Here is a 14696-nt window from a genome sequence, read left to right on the forward strand (position 1 = left end):
TAGTTTTGTCTTCTCACATCATGCAGTTTCAAAATGTTAGCTGGGCTTTGTCCGTTCCCTGACCTCTCACTCAAACAGATCATTTTTATTACATCTTCATTTTACAGTTTGTTTGTACCGTAAAAAAATAGTACACAATCTATGTATTGTATTTTAATATATCTTAAAGTTAGTTTAATAAGCAAAAAATTACACTTTTATAAATATTTTGGTCAACACTATTTTCTGTTTCATAGAGATTGTTAAGCTCTGAAATTGAAGCCCATCCTTCTTTTTTTTCTATATTCTTGCAACATCCATATTGCCTTTGCCAACTCATTTTTTCTTCATTTCTTGAGAGATTTGGATGATTCCTCAATCTGTTGTGTCAGTAAGCAGCATACACCCATGTATTGACATGTTTCCAAGTATTAAAACCCTAAAGGCCGGATAGCTGAATGTTATCCAAGGTCAATAACTCTCAATGATTCCCTGGCCAAACATGTATTTTGGCCAGCAGAGAGCAGTTCACTCTTCATGAGTTGGCAAGCTGCTAACTGAAACTCTCAGTACAGTCTGTTTCATCAGGTAAAAGGCCTTGAAATCACATAAAGACCCATTAGTCACGCAGAAGAAGAGTGCTGATTAATGCAGTGTACTTGCTATTTAGTTCAAGAACTCAAGTTGAGATTATATCATTTTAAGCTTTGCTCAACTGCTTAAAGTGATATGTACTTACAATAATGGTTAACTGAAAAAATGAGTAACTTTTTTTAATGTAGACTTGTTTGTAAAAGCAAAGACTAGTATTATAATACCCGTCAAGTAATTTCCCTCTTACGATTTTGCAACATTAATTCAAGTCAAACAGGACTGTTTTTCAAACACACAGACATTGTGAATACTAAATGACAATAGCACAAAGACGATTAAAGGTCCTTCAATTGCTGCTCCTCACACCCAATGGTATGAACTAACCAACATTGCCACTCAATGCCTTGGTGGGGCCAAGAAAGACATTCTCACAAAAAAAGTGAAAACTCGTCATCAGGATGCATTGTGGATGCAAAAGCCTGGCACCCTTTATGTTTCAGTCAATGACCACAATCCAACAACGTGATCGGAGCTGGTTTAAATCAATTGCATATAATCATAGAAACCTTGAATGCCATCGGTCACCACTACCTGGAAATACAAGATTCTCAAAGCCATTATTTTATCAGGTTGAATTATCTAATTATTATCAGTCCTTCATAGTTACTTCACAGTACTGCACAAAAGAGTGCATGATCTGTTCTTAATGACCTCTAATTTCACTCAATTAGCCTGTCTGAAACTTCATTTTGTGAGCTCAGAATGTTCTTCCAGCGTAATTCATCTTCGTCAAGCCTTCTTCTACTGGTTAATTTCTTTCATGGAAATAATTGCATTGAACTTGAGAATATTACATGGACTATACAGACATGAAATACTGTCCTAATCTTTTTGAAAATATGTTACACAGACACAGAGAGAGTGAACTTAATTTGTGCCACTGTTTCCTTCTTAAAACCCTGTAATGTCAGGTAGCCTGATTTCGGGCATGATTCGCATTCTCAATTAAAACATGAAGAGTCAAATGTAGTAACTCTGGCCAAGGGTTCGTACATTTCTTTAAAATGTAAACATATGTATCAATTGCTTGACATATAACTACACTAAATCATATGATTAATATTGAGTTACTTTGGTTTTGTGATATGAATTCTCTTGAGTGCCACTAAAATGGTATCACAGATACAAAATTGCATGCCCAATACACAGGGGCTTACGTGTCCTTGATTTGGGTCCAATTGGAAAAATTGAATGAAAAATCCCTGCAGGCTTTTAATATTTAAACAAATGTGGGTGTAATGGCACATTACTTAGTTGCAAAGAAACTAGAGTGAGTGACTAGGGACTGATCTACTACCTTTTGTAAGGTGCCACTAGAGACAAAAGAGGATTGGCTCAGCAAGTTGCAAAAAAGGTGTGTAAAAGGGATTCCAGTGCAGTCAAAAAAGAGCTGTAACTCCCACCAGTCTTGAAAATGAAGGGACACTCAAACCTCTGGTTTCACATTAGCATGAAGAGCCAGAAGACGCAGACGTTGTATATTACAGGGAGTTTCTAAGGCACTGGCAATGGTGGTTTAGCCTACTTTGCAGAACTGTGGATTATCATGCAGAGGACAGAGTTTGACCCCTGAACCCAGCTGTTGTAAGAGTGTTTGTATTATCCCACTTAACATAATCACTAGTTCATTTACACATTTTCCCATCAAAACAGTTTACATAAAGCCAGAATGACCCTTGTGGTTTGATATCATTGAATGATTCACACAGTAATGAATGAGTGTGATGTACAGTGTGAGGCCATGATCGTCTGAATTATCCATCTTTTTACTCATGTTTTTGGTTTAAGATTACCAGCATGATAGTGTTCTTTGAGAATGTGATTTACAGCATTCTGTTAGTTTCTGACCATCAAATATAAAAGGATAGTAAAATAAAAATAAAATTAATAATAAAATGTCACTGTACCTTAACTGTACTTTTATACCCCACACGATTCAGTATTTTGCATGACCTCTTATCAAACTGAATACAAATTAAATATGAAATAGTCTTAAAATGTTAATCTTAAAATATTTGCAAACTGAGATTTGACTATTGGCATTTCTTATGTTTTTAAATGTTTCACACATTTCTTTGATTTTTGTTTTCCTTGATTACATACAGCACAGCCTGCCTTCACAATATACAAAATAGGCTACATGTGAACTTATTCATCGCTCCATATGGTTTAGTCATATCAACACAGGAGGGAAATGTATTGTTAGAAGTAAATATGTAACCCATGTAGCTGTGTGACAGAAATCATAAACAATACAAAGAAATGTCACACAGAAATACCCAACCAGGAGAAGAGTCCCTGTAGGTTTTGTTAGCAAGCATGACATGTGAAATGTCTGCAGTGTGTTTGTTTAGAAAGAAGGGAGGAGAAATATTTGGCATTTGTGCATGGAGAGATGTGTTATGATCTTTCCAACATACACGCCTGTGTACTCAGGAACATGGGATCCTGATTTGCTCAGCTTCAGTGAGACTCCCCAACAAACACTGCTTTTGTCTCTTTTTTCTTCCTTTTTTTTGGCTGAAGTGATGCTCAAGAGATTAGGTGCTCGAATGGAAGAAAGCCACTTGGGCAGATGACAAGAAACAATAATGTAATTGCTGGGAATGAATGTCAATGGGGAATCTTATAGTTACACTTGTGCATTTTATTGTCTGTGTTTACAGTAATTTACAATGTAAAACAATATAAATCACATATCTTACAGTCTCAAAAAAAAAGTAGTATTGTATCCTTTTATCATTAAGTATATTGAGAAATATCTCTTTCTCCTCATCCTCATTATTGTCTGCTCATGAATTTGTGGACTTCCACTGCACATCGACTTATAAATGAAATCATAAAGCTGATTTCAGAGGCATCTACATTTACTTAGGTATGACAGTGTACTGCGTGTATCTTTGTTATATTTTTTTGCGCATGCGGGTGAGTTCAGAATCGTGACCAGTTCACACTTTAATCTGATATTGGCCACATTTGAACAGCCAAACAAAAAACTAAAATCCGCAATAAATCAGAACTGAGCATAAGGCTTGCGGTGTGATTGTAGTCTATGTGGGCTTGTTGAAAAAAGAGAAGAAATGTAACTTGTAAATGTTCTTGTAACAGCACAATCGGTACCGCACCACCAGAGAAGGTGTCAGTCATCCGTTGCCATGGGAAAACAGAGGTTTGAAGCTAAGACACTGTTTCCACAGAAGGTGATTTCATCCTCTTTTGAAGGGTAGAATCATTATAGTTTATTTTTCCATGACCAGTGAGGCGGTTTCAAATTTCAGTTTAGCTTTATTATGAAGTTTTATTTTTGAAAGACAACGTTACACAGTGTAAGGTGTGTGTACTGAATTAACGACAAAAATAATGATAGAAATAAAACGGATGTGCTTGTCTCATTTTTTATCATACCCTTTAGATAATTCGAAGCGAATTAAGCCTCTTTAAATATACTGTAACACTATATTCAACTATAGGTCCAGAGGCCAGTTGTCTCGGTTGACAAATAAATAGTTTCAGTGAGGAACTAATGCGTTTGGGAATAATGGTGGATGCTCCAGTTGATAATGTATACTAGTGTCTGTGTCTAAAACGTATGAATATTTTGTTACAGTATGCAATCAGAACCTTTGCATTAATCATTCATAGTCCTTGTGGCCCATTATTTCTGCTACTAAATTATTAATTCTTTGGACTGACTTTCTTCACATAATCAAGTACCTATCGTTGGCTGCTATACATTAGTGCTGTATACGCAGACAGAGCCATAAAATGAGACATTAAAGTGCAACAACACTACTCTGACTAGATTAAACGGCCCTCTTCAAAGCCTTTTGTCTGGTTTATATTGCAGGAAAAGACATTAGATACTGTAAATATCGGCACAATAACCCAACTATTTGTCTTTTCCATCTCTCCCTCCTCTCCCCAAACCATCCATCCATCTAGAGTTTTTCTTGGAGCTGCTGGACAATTCTGAGAAGTCTCTCAACAGTATGTTCACAAGGACGTACGGGAAGCTGTACATGCAGAACTCAGAGGTGTTCCAGGACCTGTTCACTGAGCTAAAGCGCTACTACACAGGGGGCAACGTCAACCTGGAGGAGATGCTCAATGACTTCTGGTCCAGGCTGCTAGAGCGCATGTTCCAGTTAATCAACTCCCAGTACCACTTCACAGACGACTACTTGGAGTGCGTCAGTAAATACACAGATCAGCTAAAGCCCTTTGGAGATGTGCCAAGGAAACTTAAGGCCCAGGTCACCAGGGCCTTCATCGCTGCCCGGACGTTTGTCCAGGGGCTAATGGTGGGTCGGGAGGTCGCCAACAGGGTAGCCAAGGTGAGTTTAATTTTCTCCTCATACTCATTTTGATGTTGCTTGGCACTTAAGCAATCGTGTGCTGTTGAGCAGTGTTGCATTATGCTTTAAGATAAAGTATTACGTTTGCAAATATCCTGTAAGATTTAAACTGCCTGCAATTGCATATGTCTCTTCTATAACAAAGGATTGTTTATATGAGGTCATGCATTAGTCCATATTTTGTGACTCATTTAATTGACTCAAACACAGGAGAAACATGGTTTAATAGTTTAATTATACGCACTGTACCGATGGTCTATCCACCTACACCGTCTTGATTCTTAAGTCTTTGAAACCTCTTCATTGGACTTAACATCATTCTCCTTTAGATTTGGTTGCATCTGAATTATTTATTAAAGGCTAAGAAAAAGAGAAAACATTTTGATTCTATAAGAAGAATTTATTTTTAGATTCACTTGATCTCCGGATGTGAGGGTCAGTACGAGACATTTGTTTTTCATATGACATGTGGAGCACACAGTATGCAGTGTGCTCCACATGTCAGAAGAATCCCCCGCAGAGAGCAAAGCTTTGCAAAAGAGAGAAAATTAAAGCCCATCACCCCCTGAGATTTCTGATGTGGTGTTGTTTGCAGTGTTTGTCTTTGCTACTCTCTTTTTGTTACTTTTAAGACTTAGTGAAAATTATTAACATTTTCTACGCTGACATTTCATTTGGTGATATGAATAAAGTTTTCTTCTTTTTTTTGTTATTGCTAATGGTTTGGCTTGAGAAATTGGTTGATTTGATTCTGATGACTAAATATGTTTTCAGAGCATTATCAAACACTGGAGATTATAAATGTGTTTTTGAGGGCTTAGAGGATATTTTTTCTAATTCCATGTTAAACGTAGAAAGTTATGCAACAGTTTTTCATCAACGTCTAAACTGTAAACATTATATAACCAAAGCTGTTTGCTCTTGATGGTGCAGTGCATTGCTCTATGAAATATATCAAAAACTGGCAGGAACTATTTACACACACTCACATACAATATATATATTTTTTTTATTTTTATTTTAAATATTTTACTTACTATACATACTTTCTTAAAACACAAAAAAACACATGGAACCTTGAGACCCTTTATAGGCCTATAGCCATTGATTTATCTTTAAATTTCAACACTTTTACTGATTCATTTCCTCAAAAATTTTAATACATTTTTCACAAGTCAAAACATCAGTTTAAAAAATGTCTTCGGAGTTCAGCAGTACAATTATTTACTTTCATCTGGTTTCAGCTTGAAGCTCGCTGTGCCTTTCAGTCAAACTGGGGGGCCAAATTGTCAAAAGAGGAATGTGAGAGGACAAATAATAAATGAGATCTGCTGACTTTGAGAAAGACTTTAAATCATTCCCATGTTTGAACCTAAATCAACTACCTCTGTTATTGTGAACACAACTGTATGCATTATATAATAAAACAACTTAGGCATATGACCACATATAAATATTAAAAATATTCAACTCACACAGGTGTGCCCTCTACTGAACTCTATGGGTAATACTCTCTTCCAATCACAAGCTTGCATTCCCCGAATAAAAATTAGCAAAAGTGTAGCCGTCCAAACACGACGTGTGTTTCATACTGTTGCGCACATCCTGATTCCTGAAGAGTGGATATTTCAGACCCATTTTGGATCTCTGCATACTAAACAGGCACTGCCTGCAAGACGTTCCGTTTGTTAAGCATTAATACTAGAACTGGTTCTGCTGGGCGATTGGTTCACCAGTTCACTCAGGTTGAGGTGGCCAAGAACCGTAAGATATATTTGCATTTTCACCCTTCCAGGGAATAGCCTACCACTACATAGACTGCCGTTCGGCTAAGCCATGGTCCCATGGGGCATGATGTGTGGGCACCGTGCTTCAGACCGAGTGCGACCGATGCACAGTCTACATGCAGCATGGCACCGTCGGCGGCCTGTTTGGTAAGGTTACAATAAAGTAACCCTCGGTATTTAACAGAAAATGCTGTTTCAACAAAAACTATACAGTCAACAACAATAAACAAGGGCTACAACTAATTATTATTATCATTTTATTCAATAATCTGCTGATTATTTTGTTGATTAATCAATTAGTCTATGGATTTTTAGAAAAATGTAAAAAAAAAGTATATCATCCTCAGACTCCAAGGTAATGACTTCTAATGTCTTGTTTTGTTGAAACAACAGTTCGAACTACAAAAATATTGAATTAATTTATTATATTGTATTTATTTGATAAAAAATAAAAGTCCATTTTGCTTGAAAAATGAATGAAACCATTAATCGATCAACCAAATAGAAATGAATTGTCTTTTGATTATTTGATCATTACAGCTCCACAATCAAGTTCACCAAACTTCCTTTTCCTAACTTATTTAACGTGTACTCTTAAGTTTAAATAAAGCTTAAGTGTACACTGTCAATTGTGTCATTTTCTTACTCTATTAATATTTTATTTATATAGAAAAATACACTGCAGCAAGAGCCAATTTAACACCAACGCTGAATAGAACTTAATACACATTGGGTTTAGTGTTGAATTTAAATCTTAAAGCGTTTCACAAACACGGTGAACAGCCAAATATGTGACTCATCTTAGACCAATACCTGCTTTTTCATAGAAATGCCAATTACAGGAAACACGCCTGGCTGCTGTTAATCATTATTTTTTTATGAAAACTAAGACATCTAAAACTATTTTTGAAGTAATGCAGTCAGTTTATGACAAAACTGTGGCCACTAAACATGACGTGAAATAGAATAATTTAAACTTAAAATCAACATTATCTTTACAAACAAAAAAAGCAACATTCAAATTCATAATCTACTTTTTCCTCATCATTAGACCAGAACCTATACTGTGACCAACTTTTATAATTATTGTGTCTGAAACTGAACCATCAGCTTGATGTATCATCACCCTCCTCCTATAACAACAGACCTCACTCAATTATGGGGAGTTGTGGGAATTTACATCATGATAGTATTAAAGTGCTAAATCCTCCCTGCTGTATGTACCCTGCTTTCATATATAACCTCTGAAGAGTCAGTGATGGTTCATTGTTTATTATTGTCCTTCAGCTTGCCTCTGAGCAAGCCTTTCACCATTCCTCAGTGGCATTGCAGTTATTTAAGATGAAGAGTTAAAATGAGCACCTCTATACATTTGTCCTAGGCCTAAAAGGCACCCTCACTCTGGATGAAATCCCATTTTCCTTGGTTCCTCATCAATTATGAAGCGGAGCCAGGAAACAGTGTGGCATTGCTAAAGGCTGTCAGGTTGGTGAACAACCACACTGTAGAACTGGAGGTGAAACAGGCTTGACATAACAAATCACCTTGACCTAAGAATCAGATGTAAGTGACAAAAAGCCACTTACATCTCCTTACAACACAGTCTTAAAGTACATACCATGTTCTCGCTTCTTAGGTGTAAGCACACCACTTTATACAAGGCACTTTGTATTCCATAAGCAACAGGGATTTATATACTTTATGGTCGAACGTATCATTTGTGTGGTGTTATACCTGCAATTACTCAATCTTCAGAAATCAGTGTTTTGCTGTGTTTGGTCATTCAGCAGTTTGTGTTATTTTAGCAAATCACTTATGGGCAAACGGTGGTCAGGCTGTAAAGCTTTGTTCAATAACCCATCTGAGAGGAAGTTGGAATACCGGGTATAACGTATTATCATGTAGCAGTGGTGGAAGATGTAGACTTAATTAAAAGGAATAATATCACAATGTAAAAATTACCATTAGAATTAGGTATTTACATGTAGCTAGTATCAAAAGCACTCATCATGCAGATTATGTGTGTGTTCAATGCGCTGCAACAGTAACTTGATTGATCAATTATATGATCAACAGAAAATTGATCTGCAAGTATTCTGACAAATGATTAATCATTGAAGCAAAAGCAGTCCACAAAACAATACAGCTGAAGACATTACCTTGGATTCTGAGAAACCGTAATGACTTTGACATGCTACATACCAAAAGATTAAACAATTAATTCAGAAAATAATCAGTGAGTGAATAGGTAATGGTAATAATAGTTGTAGCCAAAGTTGAATGGGTTGTATCATTTATAATATTGCATTATTATTTATTATTGATGCATTGGTAGCTGATCATGGATCTAGGATGGATTCTTATCACTCAATCTTCTGAAGCAGATTCAGTGGGCTCAGTTGTCATGGAATTTCAAACATTTTCATTTATTTCCTGAGCGATTTCTTGTCTTCGTCGAATTAAACGTTTACATTGAAAGATCCTTCTTGACCTGCTGCAAATTTCTATCAACAATGATATCTTATCTCATTAATTATACACAAGGCATATTTTGGATCTACGTAGATCAAAAACTTCTGAGTTTCTCTAATTCTTCTTACACCACAACCATTTTAACACCATTGAAAAATGAAATCAAGGCATATTTTTTCCTAATTCTGGGAGTTAAAATGCCTTCTGGCCTATGATTCGTTACAAAAAATGTGATAGAAATTTACTTTGGCATGTGTTTTGCATATTGTACATGGCCCCTAGTGAGTGGATCTTACTAGAAACCGTTAAGGCTTTAACTCAAATAACCAAATCAGTCGTGAAAACCAGAGGTTTCAAAATGTCAAAATGTGCCTTTTATATGAAATGGCTGCTTTCAACCATCTGTCTGTTCAATTTCCACGTTACTTTAACACAGGATTGTGCACTGATGATGATGAGCCATACATAATTACTGGTAACCGGCAGCTCTGCATGCAGTCAAGTCAGAACAGGAGAGATATCGCTCCATAATATGGGATTGCACTCGACTTGCACTGAACAGTTTCCTGGACCACGATCCTGGATTAAGAGCAGAATCTCTCTGGATTACAGTTTATGATGACCATTAAGAGTTTTATCCTGGGTACTTAAAACACAGTCCAACCATATTAAGACCTGCTCAGAGAAGATTGCAGGGATTTGGACCTTTTGAAAGGTTTAAACTTCAGGCATTTAGAGCATTTATCACTCACTCTGCATACGCACAGGAAGCCAGCCTAATTCATGGTGCATACTTACTCGTGATGTTGGAATGAAGTAAGATATTTTGTACTAAGGGATTTGTTTTTCCTGATGGCTTAAACTGTCATGTTGATCTTATTATACACTCATTTCCGACCACGAACTGCCAGATAATTTGACATTAAGCTCCAAGGCAGTTTCTAATCTTTACACAACATTTAGACAACATTTACCTTATATTATTGCTCTGCCCGATTGCTGAAATGAAAGAAATATCACATATCAGTTACATGTGTTTTCTCTTGTTTTTCTTGGGTGTCTTATTTATTTTCTACTTTACAGTGTAAGTGCAAGTGCATTCTACAGGCATGGATACAAGCTCAGACAACAGTATCACTCTGAGTCAGTCTGAAATTAATTAAGTTGAGATGAAATGAAAAACACCTATTTAAAACCCTTTAAGATCACATTACTTCTCATATTGTTCACCCATTTAAAAGTAAATTCAAAAAATGTCTGCAGCCACAGTACTCTGTATCGTGCTACATTCTAAGCCTGTCCACTTTATAGCAGCCCAATTAAATGTGAAGGATTTAATTTGAGTCCCTCTTGATACTGTACACTTTACAGAAGCTAGAGACGCTCTAACTTCTGTTGCACTGGGTCTAGGGTAAAGTTGATGACTGTTATTAATGACGCCACCTACTGTAGAACTCAAATTGGGTTGGACATTTCACAATATTTTCTTACATTTTATATACAAAACTATTAATAAATGAATGCGAAAAAAGAATTGGCAGATTAATCAATAATGAAAATAACAAAATAATAAAATAATAAAATAATATAATAATATAATAATATAGTAATAAAATAATAGTTAGTTAAACAATAAAAGTTAGTTAATTAAGTGAAATTGTATGGTATAAATGATATTGTATAACTAAATCCCAATGAGTTGTTCATAAGCAAAGCAGTACCAATGGAATTGGTTGTGGATTTTCTCTATGTAGATATTCTTTCACAAATTAAAGAAACAGCATGACTGGTTGAAGAGACACAATGACAAAATGTCTTCTTTTAATCAACATAGTGAATATATTACAGTGTCCGTTATGTGATCTTGTAGAGATCTTGTATTTGTGATGAATATGTTGCACAACCAGAATGTGGGCTAAAACAATGTGACGGCAGATTCTGCTCAAGGCAGATTATGGGATCTCCTCCATAAAAGAGTATGGTTCATGCATGTTTCTCAGTTAAGGCCCACTTACAGATGCACTGGACCAACGTGTCCGTCTCTCTCTCTCCCTCTGTCTCGGTCTCCTGTCTTCCTGGCTCACAGCTCACACAGCTTGCTGGGGATAAGGCCTCAGCCACAGTGCTGTGATGGCAGATGGCAACTGGCTCAAAAAGGTTGGCACGTCATCGGGAAATGTGCTGCACCAAAGATGTCCTTTTTAATTAAAAGATTTTGATCTGTGGTGAACTGCAGAATGTTGGAAAAAATCAGAGGCATCATGTGGTCTAAAATACATGGACATGATATGAAAGGTTAATAAAGAAATATACCATATAAATCTCTCCATGATCTTCAATTTCACACTGAAAACTCTAAACGATAGAGACTTAGTCAGCCTGATACAGAGTGGGAGGGCATTTTCAGTTGACCAAACACAAAAGGATGGAAAATGGTAAAAAAAAAGTAGCAAAATATCCATTGAATTCTAACATGTCATGATGTAAAAAACATCCGTCTTATCCAAGAACTATTGAAAATATGTCACATCAGTTGACTGTGTCAACCCAGATCACATCTTATGAATACTTTTTTGCACCTTGACTTAAAGTGTATGGCACCACATCTTTATTTAACAAGCACTTAGAGAAGGTTGTCAGCACCGATGTTGTGACATTTGTTCAGAGGTTTCTTGGCAGTCACGTGAGACCTGTTTGCCCCTGACATTCTGGCTAGTCTGTAGACTTTCAGAGTCTGACGGACACAGGGTGAGTGCTGTGCTTTAATCCATGAGGCTTCACAGCAGATGGATAAAAATACAGTGTATGCTGATCTTGTACCCACCAGAGATACTGAATGTCTCACTGTATGCTGTGCCTAGTCATCGAGCAGCACAGGCTGGCTTTTAACATGTTTGCACTTGTCTTGGTAAATTAAAGAAACAGTCTTAACTGCTGCTCCAGACATGCCACATAACATGGTACATGTCAGGGTAGATCACCAAGTACTGCTGTGTTGGTTTGTGGGACACAGCTGCTCACATGTGGATTAATCTGTCACTCTCAGACATTCATTGATTTGACAGCAAGTGATTTTAGTGCAGCCTCTCTGGAATTGTCTTTGGCTCCATCTTACATTTAACATGGTGAGTGGAGGGAAACTAAAGTTCACAGAGACGCACAGAAAGGAGACGTAATTAATGAATGTACAGTGCTGCAGACCAATGACAACTTGTACACTGTCATGTGACTGTATGTACCAAATGAATAACATGCATCTCAAGTTTACGCATTTGGTTGTCTTGTTTTATATATGCACTTCATTTCTAATTTTGGACATGACTTGGTTTACACCACACATTTAATTGCAAACCAGAGCGTACTGGACACGTTTTAGATATGAACAAAACGGTTAACGTGTGGCTAGGTTTAGGCAACTAAAAGTATTTCAATTACATTTTGTATTCATCTTTATTTGCTAAATATCACACGGTGAACTGATTAAATTTTTAAGGTCTTAGGTCACTGAGACCTCAGGAAATAAGTTTTGACAATATCTACAAGAAGCATTAGTTTATGTGTAGTGTATAAAGGTTTTACTGTTACCTTCTGTGAGTTTATTCCAGCTGATGTCATGAATTTTATGAACATATGAAATTAATTTCAGATTTTTATGTAATCCTTCAGTTAGGAAGAAATAAGTCAAGTTTTTACACAGATGTTTGGTGAGACCAGGCACATGTTTCTCTTGGTAGCAGATGGTAGCTCTGACTTGCACAGTGACGGATCACTCATATTGCCATTGACACTAATGGCTGTGGAATTGAGTGGGGACATTGGGGCACCAATGCAGTCTTACATCCATGTCCAATCAGTGCAAAGCAGCGCAGCCTGTCACAATAATTATGACGGAACTATTGAGACAATTTTTTGGCGACAGACTCAATGTCCCACTAGTGTTCCCCTTGATTGGCCTTGGTAGCTTGCAAAGTCATTGTCATTTCTCACAACTTCATTACATTGTGGCACAAAGCAATTTCCATCTTCTGTGCTCTTCCCACTCTTACTCCTAAAGGGAGTTCACGCCATATGTGCATGACAACACCCTGTCGGATAGACAAGGTGATGTCTTCCAAGAGTGTCTTTTCGAGTTATCTCTCATTATGATAGTGAGCCTTGTCCTTTAGTATAATGATTTAGTTATCTTGAATATGTCTTATTGCTGATAGTGAATTCAGGTGAGTGTAACGGCTGCTGACTGTGGCCTTTTATGGGATGAAATGAGAAGTGCTTGCTTTATTATTGCTGGGGCTCATCCGATTTATAATCTCACATTTCCAATCCTCAATAAAGTTAATGCTCACATCAGGAGTCTGGCTGAAATGCTGACTGCATATTTAAGCTGCTCTTTTGAAGCAGCAGGCTAATGAGATGGCCGATGTTTATTCCTTACCCCACTCTCATTTGCAGTACCCAAGTTCATTCACTTGGGTACTGCTAAGTAAAAGTACTTATACAACGATGTAAAAATACTCCATTACAAGTAAAAGTCTGACATTTAAATGTATAAGAAAAGGTATAGCAACATGTACTTAATGTATAAAGTACTTGGTGTACAGAATGGCCCCTTAGTTACTTTAGGTACAAATTAAATATCAAACTAAGTATTTTTTACATAAATTAACATTTATATACATATGTATATATATAAATTTGCTTCAACTCGACCAACTACAACAATAAAAAGCTACTTACAAATGCTTACGTAATGATAACCCAATGATACAATATATATATATGTCAGTTTTTCTGCATTATGAGTACCTTTGATACTTTCAATACATTGAGGTGTTTTTACATAAATGACATTTGTCATTCAGGACTTTCTAGAGATGACCCGATCGATCAGTCTCATATTTCCGATTTTGTGAAGACATAAAGCTTGCAATTTGTCACAACTGCAAGTCCAACATAAGCCACAGAGGAACAACCTTAAAATCGTTTGGAACAGCTAATTTATACACTCATTATATTATAATTCATTGCCATCAAATACGCACAGAGTAATCACAGTGACGGCTCGTCTGCCGACAATATGGACCTAGACAGCTAACGTTAACTGAGGTTACATTGACTTGCAATATGTTACGTTCAAGCTCTACTCAGTTAAAATGAGTACTCAGTAAAGGCTGATTTGACTTGTAAAATGTAGTTCTTGGTGAGAAACATGAACAAATACAGTTGTTTAAAGATGTTTTCACAGCAATTTAAAAAATAATGAGGGAATTATGACCTGTTTAACTTACTTGCGCTCTTGTTTACAATATATAATTAGAACCACTAATGCCAAGATCGTTTTTTATGTCCTAATTATTTGAATTGTGTTTTTATGCAAATAACCACTATAGATGACATTAAAAAAGTAAAAGGATAACATTTAGAGTTTTTGACGGCTGACACCGATTTATGG

At 36.4% G+C, this 14696-nt stretch overlaps 1 protein-coding gene across 1 annotated transcript in view; it reads left to right on the plus strand.

Annotated features, from left to right (window-relative positions):
- LOC306710993 (glypican-6-like) overlaps nt 1-14696 on the plus strand; it is a gene marked incomplete at both ends in the record, with an annotated part of 119381 nt that overhangs the window by 58156 nt on the left and 46529 nt on the right. The window contains one exon of the mRNA XM_079179758.1: nt 4576-4967. Coding sequence (XP_079035884.1) covers nt 4576-4967 — 392 coding nt within the window. The remainder of the gene's footprint in view (nt 1-4575; nt 4968-14696) is intronic.

Source organism: Pholis gunnellus, assembly GCF_910591455.1.
Source record: "Pholis gunnellus genome assembly, chromosome: 1".
In the NCBI taxonomy this organism is placed as follows: domain Eukaryota; kingdom Metazoa; phylum Chordata; class Actinopteri; order Perciformes; family Pholidae; genus Pholis; species Pholis gunnellus.